The following is a 14608-nucleotide window of genomic DNA, read 5'->3' as shown; positions in this document are numbered from 1 at the left end:
AAAAAGAGTATTAGTAAGGGGAGTTGATACGATGTTTACAATAAATTTATAAATAAGGGATTATAGAAATATTTCCTATTTTATCTTGAATAAAATAAATGTATAATTTTTCGAATTAATAATTTTAATAAGGGTTTAAATATTTTTATTTTATATTGGCTTAGAAAGATAGCAAGCTTTTTCTTTTTTGAAATATTGTGGTTATGCTATATTTTCTACTTTTTATATCTATATTTATTTCAATTCGACTGATTAATTTTTCATCTTATGGAATCTATAATAGATATATTACACAAACTCAAATAGAGAATTCAATATCTCAATATTCAAATAGGATACTCTTTGGAAATATGGGATCTCAAAATAATATAATAAAAGATGAGGAATTTATTAAACCTATTACTGAATATAGGAAATTTCGTTATTACGAATTAAATAATAAAATAAAAGTGTTTTTAATCCATGATAGCAATGCTGTATATTCAAATTTAGCTTTGTCAATTTCTGTAGGTAAATTTATGGGATTTTATAATAATATTAATTTACCAAGTTTTTTATTATATGGTTTATTTATGGGATCAAGGAAATTTCCTTCAATACATGAATTTGATAACTTTTTAAGTAGTCATGGTGGAGAAATTGAAAAAGAGATTACAGACAGAAATTCTTATTACTATTTAGGTATTCCCTCAAACTACTTAAATCTAGCTTTAAAAAGATTTAGTGAATTTTTTAAGACACCATTATTTGATAGGAATGGTTTAATTAACCAATTAAGAAGATTTTCTCAAATATTTAGAGATTATTATCCAGGGAATTTATTAAATACTAGTGAATTAATTCATGAGATATCATATTTAAATTCATTAAATAAAATAAATTGTTCAAGTAGAGAATTTGATATAAATAATGAATATGAATATATAAGAAATGAAATTATAAAGTTTTTTAGAGAATATTATAGTGCAGATTTAATGACATTGATAATAATTGACTCAAAGCCCTTCAATATATTAGAGAAATATGTATCTGAATTTTTTCTTAATATACAAAATAATAATAAGATATTATCTACTTTTCATATATCAGATAAGAATGTAGAACCATTATTGATATATATTGGGAAAATAATACATGTAAAATATAATAATCCAATTAATAAGATTAAATTAATATTTCCAATTACTTACAAGGTATCAAATGATAAATTACTTTCATTTCAATATATAATTGATACATTAGGACATAGGATGAAAGGAAGTTTGGTTGAATTTTTGAAGCAAAGATGTTGGATTGAAGATTTATCATTATTTGTATCATCTTCAGAATTTGGGTATTCTTTTATTGAAATATCTATAGATTTGACATATATTGGAATAAATTATTTAGCTTATATACTTAAATCAATATATGCCAGTATTAATATTTTAAAGAATAAAGCAATTAATCCAGATATTATAGATGATAGAATTAAAATTGAAGAAATAAATTTTTATTATAGAGAATCTTTGAATAATAAAGAATTAATTTACACAATAATAGAGAATTATTCTTCACATAGATATTTACCAAATGAGGTACTTATTGGTAATGTAACTATAGATAAAGCTGATACTAAGGATATACAAGAGGCAATAAAGATTTTAAATCCTAAAAATATGATATTAATAATTTTTAGTCAAAATTTTGTATTAACTGGAATGAATATGCTATTAAATAATGTAGAATTTATGAATGAATTAAAATTAAATATGGATAATAAGTTTTATAACAGTCTTATTAATGATATAGAAAATAGTGACATAAGATTTGACGATTTGAAATATAAAGAAATAAAATATCATATTGAGAAATTACATCCACTATTTTTAAATTATTTAGATAAAGTGGATAATGTAATTCAGAACACAACTTTTTATTATGATCTACCTGACAAAAATGAATGTATACCTTCATTAATTGAAGATTATACAAGTAATATTATGTATCAACAATATCCAATTCCACTGAAAGATGCTATAAATAGATATTTGAATGAAAATTACTCTGAAGGATGTAGAGTTAAATTAAGTATGATTTCTCCTTCATTTGAAAATATTTTCTATTTTCCAATATTAGGTTCTACTAATGTTAAGACTTCATTATCATTTAGAATAATGACTCATGTGATATCGAAATCTAGCTTAATATTACCAAAAGCTCTAGAATCAACATCTAGATTACTATCAACCTTAAATATTTTATATAGAGCTATTGAGATTGAAATAAGTTCTATTATATATTCAGTAACACAAGCTGGAAATAACGTAAAATTATTAGTTACTAAAGAAAGTGAATTTGGTGGTTCTCCTTTTGGGCTTGAAATATTACTACTTGGATATTATCCATCATTAATAATATTTATTGAAAATTTTTTTACTACATTATCTAATTTGAATAAAATAGCAGAATTGAGTTTTCAGCAGGCTAAATTCAATTATCAGAATTACTTAAAGTTTCAAATATATGAAACTACTTCAATTGAACAATCTTTAAATGCTCTTTCAGATATTACATTAATGCAAAACATGTCCTATAAATTACTTATGAAACAATGTTCTAAGATTAAACTTGAAGATGTTATTGAATTGGCAAATTATATTGCTCAATATGGTGAAATTGAAGGTTTGATAGTTGGAAATTTGGATCCAATTAGGGCACATAAGTTGATAAATAACATATTAAAGTGGCTTAAACATAATGAAGAGAAATATCATGTTAGTTCAAAAATTGATATAACAAAATCCATTAAGATAGCTCGGTCAACAACATTAGAAGGTACTAGAGACTCAATTGAATACTATGAAACTTTAGATCTACTTTCTTTAGTCAATTCAAATAGGAATACTTATTATTATCAATTAAATAAAAATATAAATGATAAAAGATCTCATGTACTATTATTTTTAGGGATGGGAGCTGCTGATTATGTATCACTAGTACTTTTAAATATGCTTAAGAGGATAATGAGTCGTATATCACAAAGTGGAGATAATAGTGAACTTAAATTAGATATAAATGTTACTATTAGGTTTCATGTTATTGGATCATCTTTTGCAGGATTATTATTTTATGCAGAATCAACAAATAGAAATATTAAATTTTTGACCGAAAATATATTAAAATTTTATAGAACTTTTTTTGAGAGTGATAATTCAATATCCTTAAGTGATTTTGAAGAAGCAAGAAAACAATATTTACATCAATTACACTTTAAACCTACAAAGCTGGTTGATATTAGTAATGAATTTTACTCTCAACTTGTTAACAGACAAATAAAGTTTAATACTAAAATATCAAAGATACTTTACCTTCAGAATTTGAATTATGAAAAGTTAAATTCATTTTCCAGTGCTATGAGAAATTCTCCCAAAGTGATAATTGCTACTCAATCACAAATTGGTACTAACCTAGATGAATTATGTAAATATTCTCCTATTAGATTTCAAAAAATTACTTCAAAAGATGAGTTATTTTATATTGAAGGTATAAGGACATATAAATTTCCATTAAAAATGAGTGATAAATATTAATATATATATATATATATGACATTTGGAATTAGGATAGTACCTTATAAAGTAATATATTTTTCTATATTGAAATTATATTGTTAAGTATATATAAAGTAATATCAATTCATATATTCATTAAGAAATAATAATTTATTGTGAAGAGTATTTCAGAGTATTTTAATGAAAGATCTTCTCTAATACTATATTATTGAGTTTTATTATGAATAGTCAGAAATATTTCGTAGTGAAATTTGCATTAATTATTTTATATTGAAGTGTTTTTTCAAAGTAGTATCTATATTTTTGATTCAATAATAAAATTTTTGAAGTTTATCTACTACATTTCACATTAAAAGTGAGAGTATAATACCCAAATATTAAATTAAGACTTTAATAAAGAATTTTTTATTCAAAACACTTTGTAGAAATCTTTGATTTTTAGAAAGTTTTGTCCTGAATTTTTGTAATAACCACTTTTTATATTGAAGATATATTTCTTTTTTTACTTTAAGCTATAAAAAGGCTACTTATGCTTTTAATGTAGTTTTATGAATATTTCAATTTATTTCAATTAATTACAACATATATTATTGCTTTAAATGTTTAATGAGATTAATAGCACCTAAAGTAATCTTTTTGAAATTTAAGGTAAGTAGCTACATTAGATATACAAATTTTTTGAATAATCCCATAATTTAGCTTCAGATCAACTTTAAGTGATATATATAAAGTTATATTACAAAAAAATTTTAGAACTACTTGATATCAAACTTATTAAAATTGCAAAATAAAAATCTAATTTTTTTATTTTTCTATTTGTTTTGTTTGCACAAAACAAATATTAGATTAACCTTATATCATATTGACAGTATATTGTTTCAAAAAAAAACAAATATTCTTATCATGAACTGGAATTCAATATACTAGACAAGATTTTTATTCTACAAAATGAATAAAATAATATTATTCTATAAATTTAATTCATAACATTTCATAATCTTTCAGTTAATCAAAGCAAAATAATATAACCAAGTAACTTTTACATACTTCTCTGGTAAATTATTTGCAAGAATATAAGATATGGTACTACAAATTAAAATAAAACAATAAAATATTAAGATGGTATAAATAAAGTTAAAGTTATTAAATTATTAGTTAAGTTTAATGTATTTTTATACCCAAATATTTTAGTACCTTTGTACACTAGTTTTATAATGTAGATATAATTGTATTAATTATATTTTATTAGGATAGAAGCATTTAAAAACTTAGATTAGATGGAGAATGTGAAGAGATTATCTAAGTTTGTGTTATTATAACTAGAATATTATTATACTATTAGAAATATTGCAAACATAATGTCCAAATTTGTTATATTTTATATTATATATATTTTAAATGCTTCTTAAATTAATATAATTTTGGAATATAAGTCAATTTTAAGCTATTGAAGAAAAAACAATAGAATAATTTAATTTAGATATACTGAATATTTAACTTTCTAATATAAGAATAGGTTATATTTCAAACAAATTCAAATATGTTCAAAGTAGTAAAAGGAAGATATTGTGGATTCTAAAGAAATGATTTAAATATAGTCAAGAAAACAAGATTAATTATAGAAAGTTCTTTATAACTATCAATAATAGTGTAAACAGGATTAGTTGTATATTAATACATTTTGGCTAAACTAAGTTTATTTATTCACTTTAAAATGTTAAGCATAAGATTCCTATTTTACCTAACTTTCATCTTTTGTTTGTTTTACCTAATCCACGCTTGCCAGAGAATAGGTATTTTGGCATTTTGGTTGGTATGGATCTATCTGCTTCACCTTTCCTAGCTTGTTTATTAAGACTTACTTGAGTCTTTCTACGCAATTTCTCCGCAATTTCACGTTGTTTACCAGGTTTAAGAGATGCCTCTATACGATTAGGTGCTGTACTATGACCTCTAGCGCGTTTTCTCTCAGTATTTAAAGTTTCATCATCTATAATCATTGCATCGTCTCTCATCCTCTTTCCAGAACTGTTCTCAATTCTTGTTAAAGATCTTCCTCTCTTAGTTTCTTCTTTTCTTGCTAGACTTCTGCCTCTCTGATAAACTTTATCTGTTTGATAACCCAAATTATCTAAGTGAGTTGCTAGTTTGTCTATATTTCCAGCACTAGCTTGACGAGCTCTTCCTCTAGGTAAAGTAGGGGCATTTCTAGCCTTCTCATCCATATTTTCTCTTTTCTTTAAGTTCACTTTTAAGTGTAAATTTTTAAGTTTAGTCTGAGTCTCATCCCACAATTTTTCATCAAACTCTAGTGATGGATCACTCATTAATAAAACTTCTTCTTCTTTTTCTAATTCTTTTAGTTTTTCTTCAATATCAGGATCTACAAAATCCATGATATTCTTACCGTCAATTATTTCAGGTACTATATCATATTTCCATGAGTTATCCTTTAGGATATATTTCCTATTCCAATCAATTTGATAAACACCTGCACCTCCAAATTCTTCTTCTAATTCTATCTCAAGTGCACAAGATTTTGATTTACTAACTTTAGATTTACCAGAATCAGATAATGCCATCTTCTCTTGAATAACACTATCTGGAATAAATGGTGGTCTATCTTTACTAATGGGAGTTTCTGCTATATGCAGACGCTGTGTAATAGTATCTATACGCCTGCTCTGTACCTTTCTCTCTATTCTTCTTTTTAAAAGTTCGTCACAAGCTCGATTTTTAGCCTCCTCAACTCCAATTTTCTTTAATGTTGACATTGTCATGAAGTCTATAACATCAATTTGGTTATCTGCATTAGTGCCGTCATTGGATACTCTTATTAAAGGTCTTATTGTTTCAATTAGCCTCTTCTCTTCTTCAGTTAATGAATCTAAGCTTCTAGAATCCGTCTTATTTAAAATAATTAAAACTGGCTTGTTTCTAAACAAAGTTTTAATTGAATGATATAATTGAACTTGTCTCTCTATACTATACCCACATTCTTCAGATATATCTATAAAATATAGTATACAAGAATGAATATGTGCTAAAGCTGTAATTGCAGTCATTTCAATAGTGTTTCTCTCATCTAGTGGGCGATCTAATATACCTGGAGTATCAATAACTTGCCATCTTGTGTAGTTATAGTCGAAATGACCTACATACAATGACTTCGTTGTAAAAGCATACGGTTCAACCTCTACATTAGCATGTGAGACGCAATTGACAAAACTACTCTTCCCAACATTAGGATATCCACAAACTATTATTGTCCTTGTAGTTGGATTTATACTGGGTAAACGGCCAATATGTTGCCTTACTTCTTCAAGGTATTCTAATGGTGCCTGCAATTTTTTCAAACATGTACACATACGTCCAAGTGCTGCCCTCTTCAACATTTTACATTTATATGGACTATCTGCATATTTAAGTAGTCTAACATAATCCTTTGCCAATGAATCAACTATATTTCGAGATCCTGATATATGACCTAGTGCTAGCTTGTAATGATCTCTGTCATATAGTACATTACATAGATCTGAATAAAATGGATGAATCTCATCTAGTCTAGGAAATTGAGATAATATCATACTTAAACGATCGTGGATTGTCTGTTGGCAGTATTTCACTTTTCTCATGTAAAATGAACGAATACGGCTTATTTGGAATTGAGGATGAACCTGGGTTGGAGTCTTCCTTTGTGTTTTTGATAGCACTATATCTATTAGATCTTTTGCATTAGGTATAGCTGTTATATCCTGAAATTGAATATAATTAGAATAGTATTATATAATAAATGTGGAAATAAGATTGCAAATATTTAAAATTTATATTTAGCTGCAATCCATTGGTAATAAACAATTGACATACCTTAAATCTGTGACCTAAGCTTGCTGAACTCATATTTGTAGCAGAGGATCTTCCAGCAACTTTTATCAAAACTATATAGGCTTAAAAGTAGTTCTCTATCCTTATAGTCCAGCTCTGACGCGTTATTAGAAATATTTTTGATACAGGACGCCATTAAGAGAAAGGCGCCAATATTTCCAGAGTAACTAATATTCATAAGTTTTGATTTCCCGCACACCGCCATATAATTTTTTTACAGACATTCTTGTTAAAGAAGCCAATACATTCTTTAATGCGGTATTTCTCTAGCTAGCATGCAAATGTGGGTTAATGAAGATTCTGTACACTTACACAACTATATCAATTACCATTTTTAATGTATACAGACTCTTACTATGCTTTTAATATCCCATCTAAAGATAGTGAGATACTTACTACTGAGAATACTCTGAAAGTTTCTGTGATTAGTAATCTAACATATATTTCAGAAGATGGGAAGTCAGTAACTTTATTAAGCATTTTGGAAAAATATGAGTCAGAAATTTTAGACAATGTTCTAAAGATAACTGCTTTAGAATTTGGTAAATCTGATGAAGTACCACATTATATTAATAATATACAACAAATATGTCTGCAGTGGCCATCTATAGCTACTTCTCAAGAAAAAATTCAAGTGGCTAGATTTTTGAATGATTGCATTCATTTATCTATTGAACAAATTAGGTCAGTATTAGATAAGGAATATAACAATGAGACATTCCAGAATATTCTAAATCTTTCACATTTCGTACTGTTTTGTTCATACATAACAGTTATTCATTACTGTGATGAATTAGAATTATCGCTTAAATTATATACAAGTAATGATGGTATTATAATCAAAAATAAAAAGAAAAAGAAAAATAAATTAAAAGAGATGATTTCAGATTCAGATAACTCAAGCGATAGAGACTCAGTGAATCATATGACAAGTTCTCGTGATAACATTTTATCACTCCCTTCAGTCATGCTAACTTTATTTAGATCTATATCAGACCTAACTAATATTACTATTGACAAATTATCTAATGTTCCAAATATATTGTCAAAAAATAGTATAGTATTTCTTGAATGGATATGTATTACATCAATTAGGGTAATCCAATGCTTTGGAATAATAAAAACGAAGGATATTGCAAAAAAAGCTATCAAAGATCATAGTAATTTACACATTAATACTTGGATTAATATTTCGAAGGTAATGCTCCAGATAGGAATAAATAATCTCCCAGAATATGATACTACAGATGAACATAAAAAAAGTAGCCAAAATTTGGATAAATTGATAGTATATGAAATCATTGTGAACTCTATAAAGTATGGTGGAATAGCTAAACTTTCTAGTATTTCTAATTATTCTAATTTAGATAAATATAGTACACTTAAGGAATTTTCAACTATTCTATCAACAGTTCTGAGTTTGACAGAAAATCAGCGGGTTTCAAATTTCATGAAGTATATACTTGATGTTCTTTATGAAGAGTTTCTGCAGATTGAGCCAAATCAATCTATTTTTGATGAAGATATAATGAATTCCATTTATCAGCTATTTGAAAGTTTATCCATTAATCAATGTTATATTTTCATAGAAAATTTTACAGGGATAAGAAAATTTTTAGATATATTTCCTCTGTATAAATTAAGGTGTAATTGTATAATATGGATAACTAATTCAATTATTGGTATACACAGTGATTCTTCTAAAAAAATAGATCGACAAATATATCTAGAAATGTTGGATACTATCATGGAAAGAATATATGATATAAATCAACATTGTAGGAGCAAATCTCTACAGTGTTTAATGAAACTTGTTATATTGGATATATTACCATATTCATTGTTTCTACCACTATTAAGACACACAGAAGGTCGTCTTTTAGATGAGTCTTCATATGTTAGAAACTCTGCATTTCGTCTTATTAGAGTAATAGCCAATAAAGCAACTTTATGTTATTATCAGATACCATTGAATGAAGATAATATTTCCTCTTCACTTGAAAAAATAGAAAAAAAGATACAAAATTCTCAAAAAGAAACTACTTCTAATCTAAACAGTGTCATAATGACTTTTTTAAAAGAGTCTAGTAGTACTAATAATGGTGAAGAAAAGTGTACTCAGGAGAATAGATATGATGATATAACGCAACTTGAATTGACAAAAGTTTTATTAACTGATGCTAAGAAGGTCTCGATTATATTAGAAAAGACATTATATTTTAATTCATTTGAAGCATTAAAGTCAAAAAATTCTTCTGATGTTGTATCTGCGATACTTTGGATTTGTGATGCAGTCACACTTAATATTAATAAGGGTTTGAAATTATTACCATTTGCTCTTAATTGCATATGGAGGAAGAATTCACCTCAAATATTTAATGCCACTATACAAGGTTTTTTATCTGCTAGTTTTAAGATTGTGAATATTAAAACTAATTTCAATGTTGGTCAAATTAATGATATATTAACTGACCAAAATGATCTGAATAATTCAACTGATGAAAACTTTATGATAAACAGCGACTTTTTTGTTCCTGAATTTAATTCAAAAACTGTTAATCGTCTCATCAGCATTTCACTTAATTTTAATAAAACAGACTTTACAAATATTGGTCTTATCTTTCAATCATTAGTATTTGGTAACCACTTCAGTGATTCGGCACAATATACAATAATTAAAAAATACTCCCAATCTATAAATATCGAGTCTCTCAAGAAACTTTTAATTATTCAAATATCTCAAATTTCCAACTACTTACATGAAAATTCGGATTTTGAAGCTAACTCTTTTGATAAAAAAACATATTCGAAGAATATTAATTGCATTATAGTTATAATGGAGCTGTATATACTAATAATAGAAGCTGAAATTAAATTAGCCACTAAGATCAATAATGAAATATATACTATAAATTATTTCTCTCATAAAGAAACACAAATACTTTATAATTTATTATGTATTTCAAATAAAATAAGACAATATTCTATTATAAGATATATTGCAAAGTGTTTTTCTTTTTTGTCTCCAGTGGCAAAAATGGAAAGTAAAATATTTAATAAATTTATTGATATTACAATAGATAATATATCTCAGTTTGGTTTATCTGGATTATTTATTGATATAATTGATGCTATTTATAATGTATTTGGAAATCCAATCCGTTTATCACTATCCAGTGATTTTGAAAAATTAAGTAATTCTGATAATCAATATATATGTACTCCTGATATGATATTATTCTCATTAATAAAATATATTGTAACCTTATTCTACAATAATTCGTCACAAGGTGATGGCTTTATATTCTCAGTTGCATTATTATCTAATATTATATTAATCATTAGTCATATTGCTTTAAGGCATGGAAATTATATAGAAACTTTATATAATTTTTGGAAATCTTTGTATTCCCTTGAAGGAAAATATTTAAAAAGATCATCAAATATATTTAAAGATGGAAAAAGTACTGAAGATGCTAATAGTAGTCTATATGGTAATATCACAAAGGAAGAAGAACTTCTAGATTTTATCTATAACTTATTAGAAAATAAATTACTTGGTTGTGGAAATATATTATCTTATTTTATACCAATTATTAATATTGCGATAAGAGATCCTAGTATTTTACTATTAAAGCAGAATAATTCTAATAATTTAGAACAGGCATGTTGGCAATTAGAATATTTACGCAATTGTGGGCTTATTTCAATCTGTAAATTATCTGCACTATCCTCAAAAATATATACTTCTTGTGATGTGATGTACGAAAGGACAAATTCTACAACATATCCGTCTTCAATTACATCACTCTCTCAAATTTCTAATATCCAAATAATATTTTCATATTTAGTTAATCACACAATTGAAATGTCAAATATTAAAGATTTAAGTGAATTATCCCATAATAATGTTGACAAATTAATACTTGATTATCAAACAAATTTACAACCTGATAATCCTTTGTTATCTACAAAGTATAGGACTTCTACTCAAATAAATATGGTTTTATGCACTGCTGATCTTCTAGTAAGACATCCAAATATTACTGAACCATGGATTGATTTCCAATTTTCTCTTTTAAGCGATATCTCATTTAATGATAAATCTTTTGATTTAATACGCTACAATGTATTATGCATTATAAATTATTTGGTAAACTTAGGATTATTGAAACCAAAAGAAATTCTTATATGGAATTATTTACGTTGTATAAGTGATACTAATCAAAATATTAAAGATATTGCAATGTCATTTTTTGAAGAGTTAGCAAGAGATATCACTAATTCAGCTATTTGGACTAATATTACATGTATTTTAAACAAATTAGCAATTCAATATAGCAATTGTGAGAGTGAATCTCTACAAAATAATACAATGGACCAACTTCATTACTTGTTACATTTTATATCAAACAAAGAACAAGTCTGTTCAATACTTCTACCAAAGATATTCCAGCGACTTTCCAAACACTCAGATCCCAAAGTTATTCAATTCTATATAGAAATTTTCAATCTAATGAAAATACAGACTAAGTCTAAATGTATTAAAAAGATTAGAGACTCATGGGGTATTATTTCTTATCATATAGAGGAGTATCCATTACTAAGGGAATATTTTATTTCTTTAGTAAGCAAAGGCACTAATGAAATTACAGAAGGTGACTCTACAAATAATAATATATATCAAGAGATAAAACAACTCCTTTTTGGAATAAAGCTTACTAAAATTGAATTAGAAAGTATTGAATTTGGTTATAAATTAAATAAGGTGAAGAAATTAAAGAATTCTACATCTAATCAATCTCTAAAAAAAAAAAAGTCTAAACCAATGAAGATTCAAGATGGAAATGAGAGTGATATCTCATTTACTCAAGATTCCTTTATTGAAGATAAGGAAAATATTGAATCTGACCATTCTGAAATAAAAAGATCACAAAATACGAACTTTATTCATAGAAATTCGAAGATTGGCCAATCTATTAGCAAATCTACTAAGAAAAGATTACGAAAGGTACATGGCTAATATAAATAATTTCACTCATTATGATTATTTCTTAAAAAAAAATTTAAATAATTTGTTTTTATTATATGTACATATTAAAAAACACCTAGGTCCTGATTTGCATGTTTTGCATGTATGTAGCGCTCATCTTATAATATCTAAGAGCTAAAATTAAAGATAATTTTCACTTTTTTTTTTTTCTTCTTTTTAAATGATAGGAATATAAGTATTATATGACTATCTTTGGAACTTATAATTCAAGAGGCAAATATTTTCAATAATTACAATAATATTCTAGAAATATGGATGTAGTATAGATACTAGAAGTTACAGTATTTTCGTCAGATTATATTACTTTAAAATATTTGGATCCAGTATATTCTGACTACATAAGATATAAATAAAAATATTTAAATTTTCATGGAGACATTTTTGAAAAAGAAAAGCTCGTATGCTTGATATAATTCTCTTAAAATAAATAAATAATTATTTAATGTAAACTTAGTATGACCAAGGATTATTTGTAAATTAATAAAATAATATCTAGATACTTTATTAATATAACTAGTACAAAGTTATTTAAATAAGAAATATACTTTTCAATTGGCAAAATATGAAATATATGTTCTCTCCGCTATTAGCGGTTATTGTTTTGTTGTCCCTTAGTGATGTAACTCTAACATTTCTTGGGAAATTTTTACTATTATAAAAGGCAAATTACAGGTTTAATAATAAATTAGAATTATGAGTAATGAAATAGCAGCTCAAATTCCTTCTTATTTATATAAACCAAACCCGTCTCATGAGTATATAAACTCACCTCATATGAATTATTATAATATAGACACAACTGGAAGCTGTGATGATTCTGAATTGTCACTACCAATAAATAATATTGGTCGAATGATGAGAGTGTCATTACCTAGCTGTGCTAAAATTTCAAGAGAGTCTAAGGTGTTGATGCAACATTTTTCTAAGGAATTTATTGGAAATATTTCAAACAAAGCTGGAGAATTATGCTCTTTAAATAAAAGAAAAGTACTAAGTGGTGATGATATTATTAAAGCATTATCTGAATGTGGATTTGGTAATTATGTCGAAACTTTAGATACTTATCTAGCCTTTTGGAGAGGTTCAAAATCTAAGAATCAGCATTCTGGAATAAAAAATAATCAGCCTTATAACACTTTAGAGTCAGTTAATAGTCAACATTATTCTAATAATAATGATAATTTGAAATTTAAAATGATACAGAGTAAACAAGTAAACCAGCATATTTACCGGAATGAACAGCTCTCTAAAAAACCCTTCATACCTTATCAATATATGGAACAAACTAATAATGAGGATTTGTATAATAGTCAACAGCCAAATTATATATTTCTACAAAATATGAAGCATGGGAATAATAATAATCAGAATGCAAAAGCAGCAAATAATAGTGATAATACGAATAGTAAGAATAATTTAAATAAAGCTTCTTATTATGCAGATTTCAAAACTAATAATAGTGTTTTTTCTCCTAAATTATACGGAAATTCTGCAAATCTTAGATCATCAACAATAAACAATAAAATGGAATCAGAAATTTCATCTAAAGTGGAAATTTCAGAGAAATCACAAACTCTTGTTACAAATATTCATGAATATTCTAGTAATAAATATTCTAAGCGACCTTGTGACAATAACTATTTATACTTTTCTCAACAAGACCTTAGTATGAATATAAAGAGAACCAGATCTGTCACAATGGAATCTAATAATAATGAAACAGTGGAGTGTGAACAATCGAAAAATATTGAAGATTTGTTATTAACAAGTAATATAGAAAGTAATATATCATCAGAAAGGAATTTTGAAGGAAGTTATGCTAGTAGTGATGACGAAGAAGACCAAGAAGATGATTATTTTGAATGTACTAATTTAGAGCAATATGGTGGGAATATAGATGATATTCATCAAAGTATTCAAACTAGTGGAAATTCATTAAGAAATCGTTTATTGTATGTTTCAGATGGATTCTATGGTTAACCAAAATATGTTAAATGAATCTGGTTTGTATTAATATATAAAAATATAATTATACTGGAAATATTGATGGGATGAAATGTTAATATAACAACTTCATTTAATATGTACAATGTTATTAATTAATAACTAATATTCT

At 25.7% G+C, this 14608-nt stretch overlaps 4 protein-coding genes across 4 annotated transcripts, besides 21 other annotated features; 3 read left to right on the top strand and 1 right to left on the bottom strand.

Moving 5' to 3' along the window:
- Positions 1-88: 88 nt before the first annotated feature.
- Positions 89-157: a sequence feature (AT_rich).
- Positions 158-350: 193 nt separating this feature from the next.
- On the top strand, positions 351-3572 carry CMU_031670 (peptidase M16 inactive domain-containing protein; the record flags this gene model as incomplete). The annotated part of the gene is made up of 1 exon (XM_002142339.1): positions 351-3572. The coding sequence occupies one exon, from the start codon at positions 351-353 to the stop codon at positions 3570-3572; it is 3222 nt and encodes a 1073-aa protein (XP_002142375.1).
- Positions 524-545: a sequence feature (AT_rich).
- Positions 854-882: a sequence feature (AT_rich).
- Positions 2390-2418: a sequence feature (AT_rich).
- Positions 2888-2918: a sequence feature (AT_rich).
- Positions 3151-3171: a sequence feature (AT_rich).
- Positions 3562-3589: a sequence feature (AT_rich).
- A 24-nt stretch (positions 3590-3613) lies between these two features.
- Positions 3614-3709: a sequence feature (AT_rich).
- Positions 3710-4338: 629 nt separating this feature from the next.
- Positions 4339-4366: a sequence feature (AT_rich).
- Positions 4367-4505: 139 nt separating this feature from the next.
- Positions 4506-4536: a sequence feature (AT_rich).
- A 108-nt stretch (positions 4537-4644) lies between these two features.
- Positions 4645-4731: a sequence feature (AT_rich).
- Positions 4732-4774: 43 nt separating this feature from the next.
- Positions 4775-4802: a sequence feature (AT_rich).
- Positions 4803-4925: 123 nt separating this feature from the next.
- Positions 4926-4977: a sequence feature (AT_rich).
- A 325-nt stretch (positions 4978-5302) lies between these two features.
- CMU_031660 (nucleolar GTP-binding protein 1, putative) lies at positions 5303-7454 on the bottom strand (the record flags this gene model as incomplete). Its single annotated transcript, XM_002142338.1, has 2 exons — positions 5303-7309; positions 7422-7454. 2 exons carry the CDS (start codon positions 7452-7454, stop codon positions 5303-5305), a joined length of 2040 nt encoding a protein of 679 aa, XP_002142374.1.
- Positions 7366-7387: a sequence feature (AT_rich).
- A 322-nt stretch (positions 7455-7776) lies between the features above and the next one.
- Positions 7777-12462, top strand: CMU_031650 (uncharacterized protein; the record flags this gene model as incomplete). The annotated part of the gene is made up of 1 exon (XM_002142337.1): positions 7777-12462. One exon carries the CDS (start codon positions 7777-7779, stop codon positions 12460-12462), a length of 4686 nt encoding a protein of 1561 aa, XP_002142373.1.
- Positions 8271-8313: a sequence feature (AT_rich).
- Positions 10485-10528: a sequence feature (AT_rich).
- Positions 12463-12485: 23 nt separating the features above from the next.
- Positions 12486-12544: a sequence feature (AT_rich).
- A 291-nt stretch (positions 12545-12835) lies between these two features.
- Positions 12836-12860: a sequence feature (AT_rich).
- Positions 12861-12910: 50 nt separating this feature from the next.
- Positions 12911-12936: a sequence feature (AT_rich).
- Positions 12937-13185: 249 nt separating this feature from the next.
- Positions 13186-14472, top strand: CMU_031640 (uncharacterized protein; the record flags this gene model as incomplete). Its single annotated transcript, XM_002142336.1, has 1 exon — positions 13186-14472. One exon carries the CDS (start codon positions 13186-13188, stop codon positions 14470-14472), a length of 1287 nt encoding a protein of 428 aa, XP_002142372.1.
- A 28-nt stretch (positions 14473-14500) lies between these two features.
- Positions 14501-14526: a sequence feature (AT_rich).
- A 58-nt stretch (positions 14527-14584) lies between these two features.
- Positions 14585-14608: part of a sequence feature (AT_rich) that runs on past the window's edge.

Source organism: Cryptosporidium muris, genomic scaffold (genome assembly GCF_000006515.1).
Source record: "Cryptosporidium muris RN66 scf_1106632373433 genomic scaffold, whole genome shotgun sequence".
Classification (NCBI taxonomy): Eukaryota; Apicomplexa; class Conoidasida; order Eucoccidiorida; family Cryptosporidiidae; genus Cryptosporidium; species Cryptosporidium muris.
Note: the sequence above shows the minus strand (reverse complement) of the source record. Positions and strands in the feature narration are given on the sequence as shown.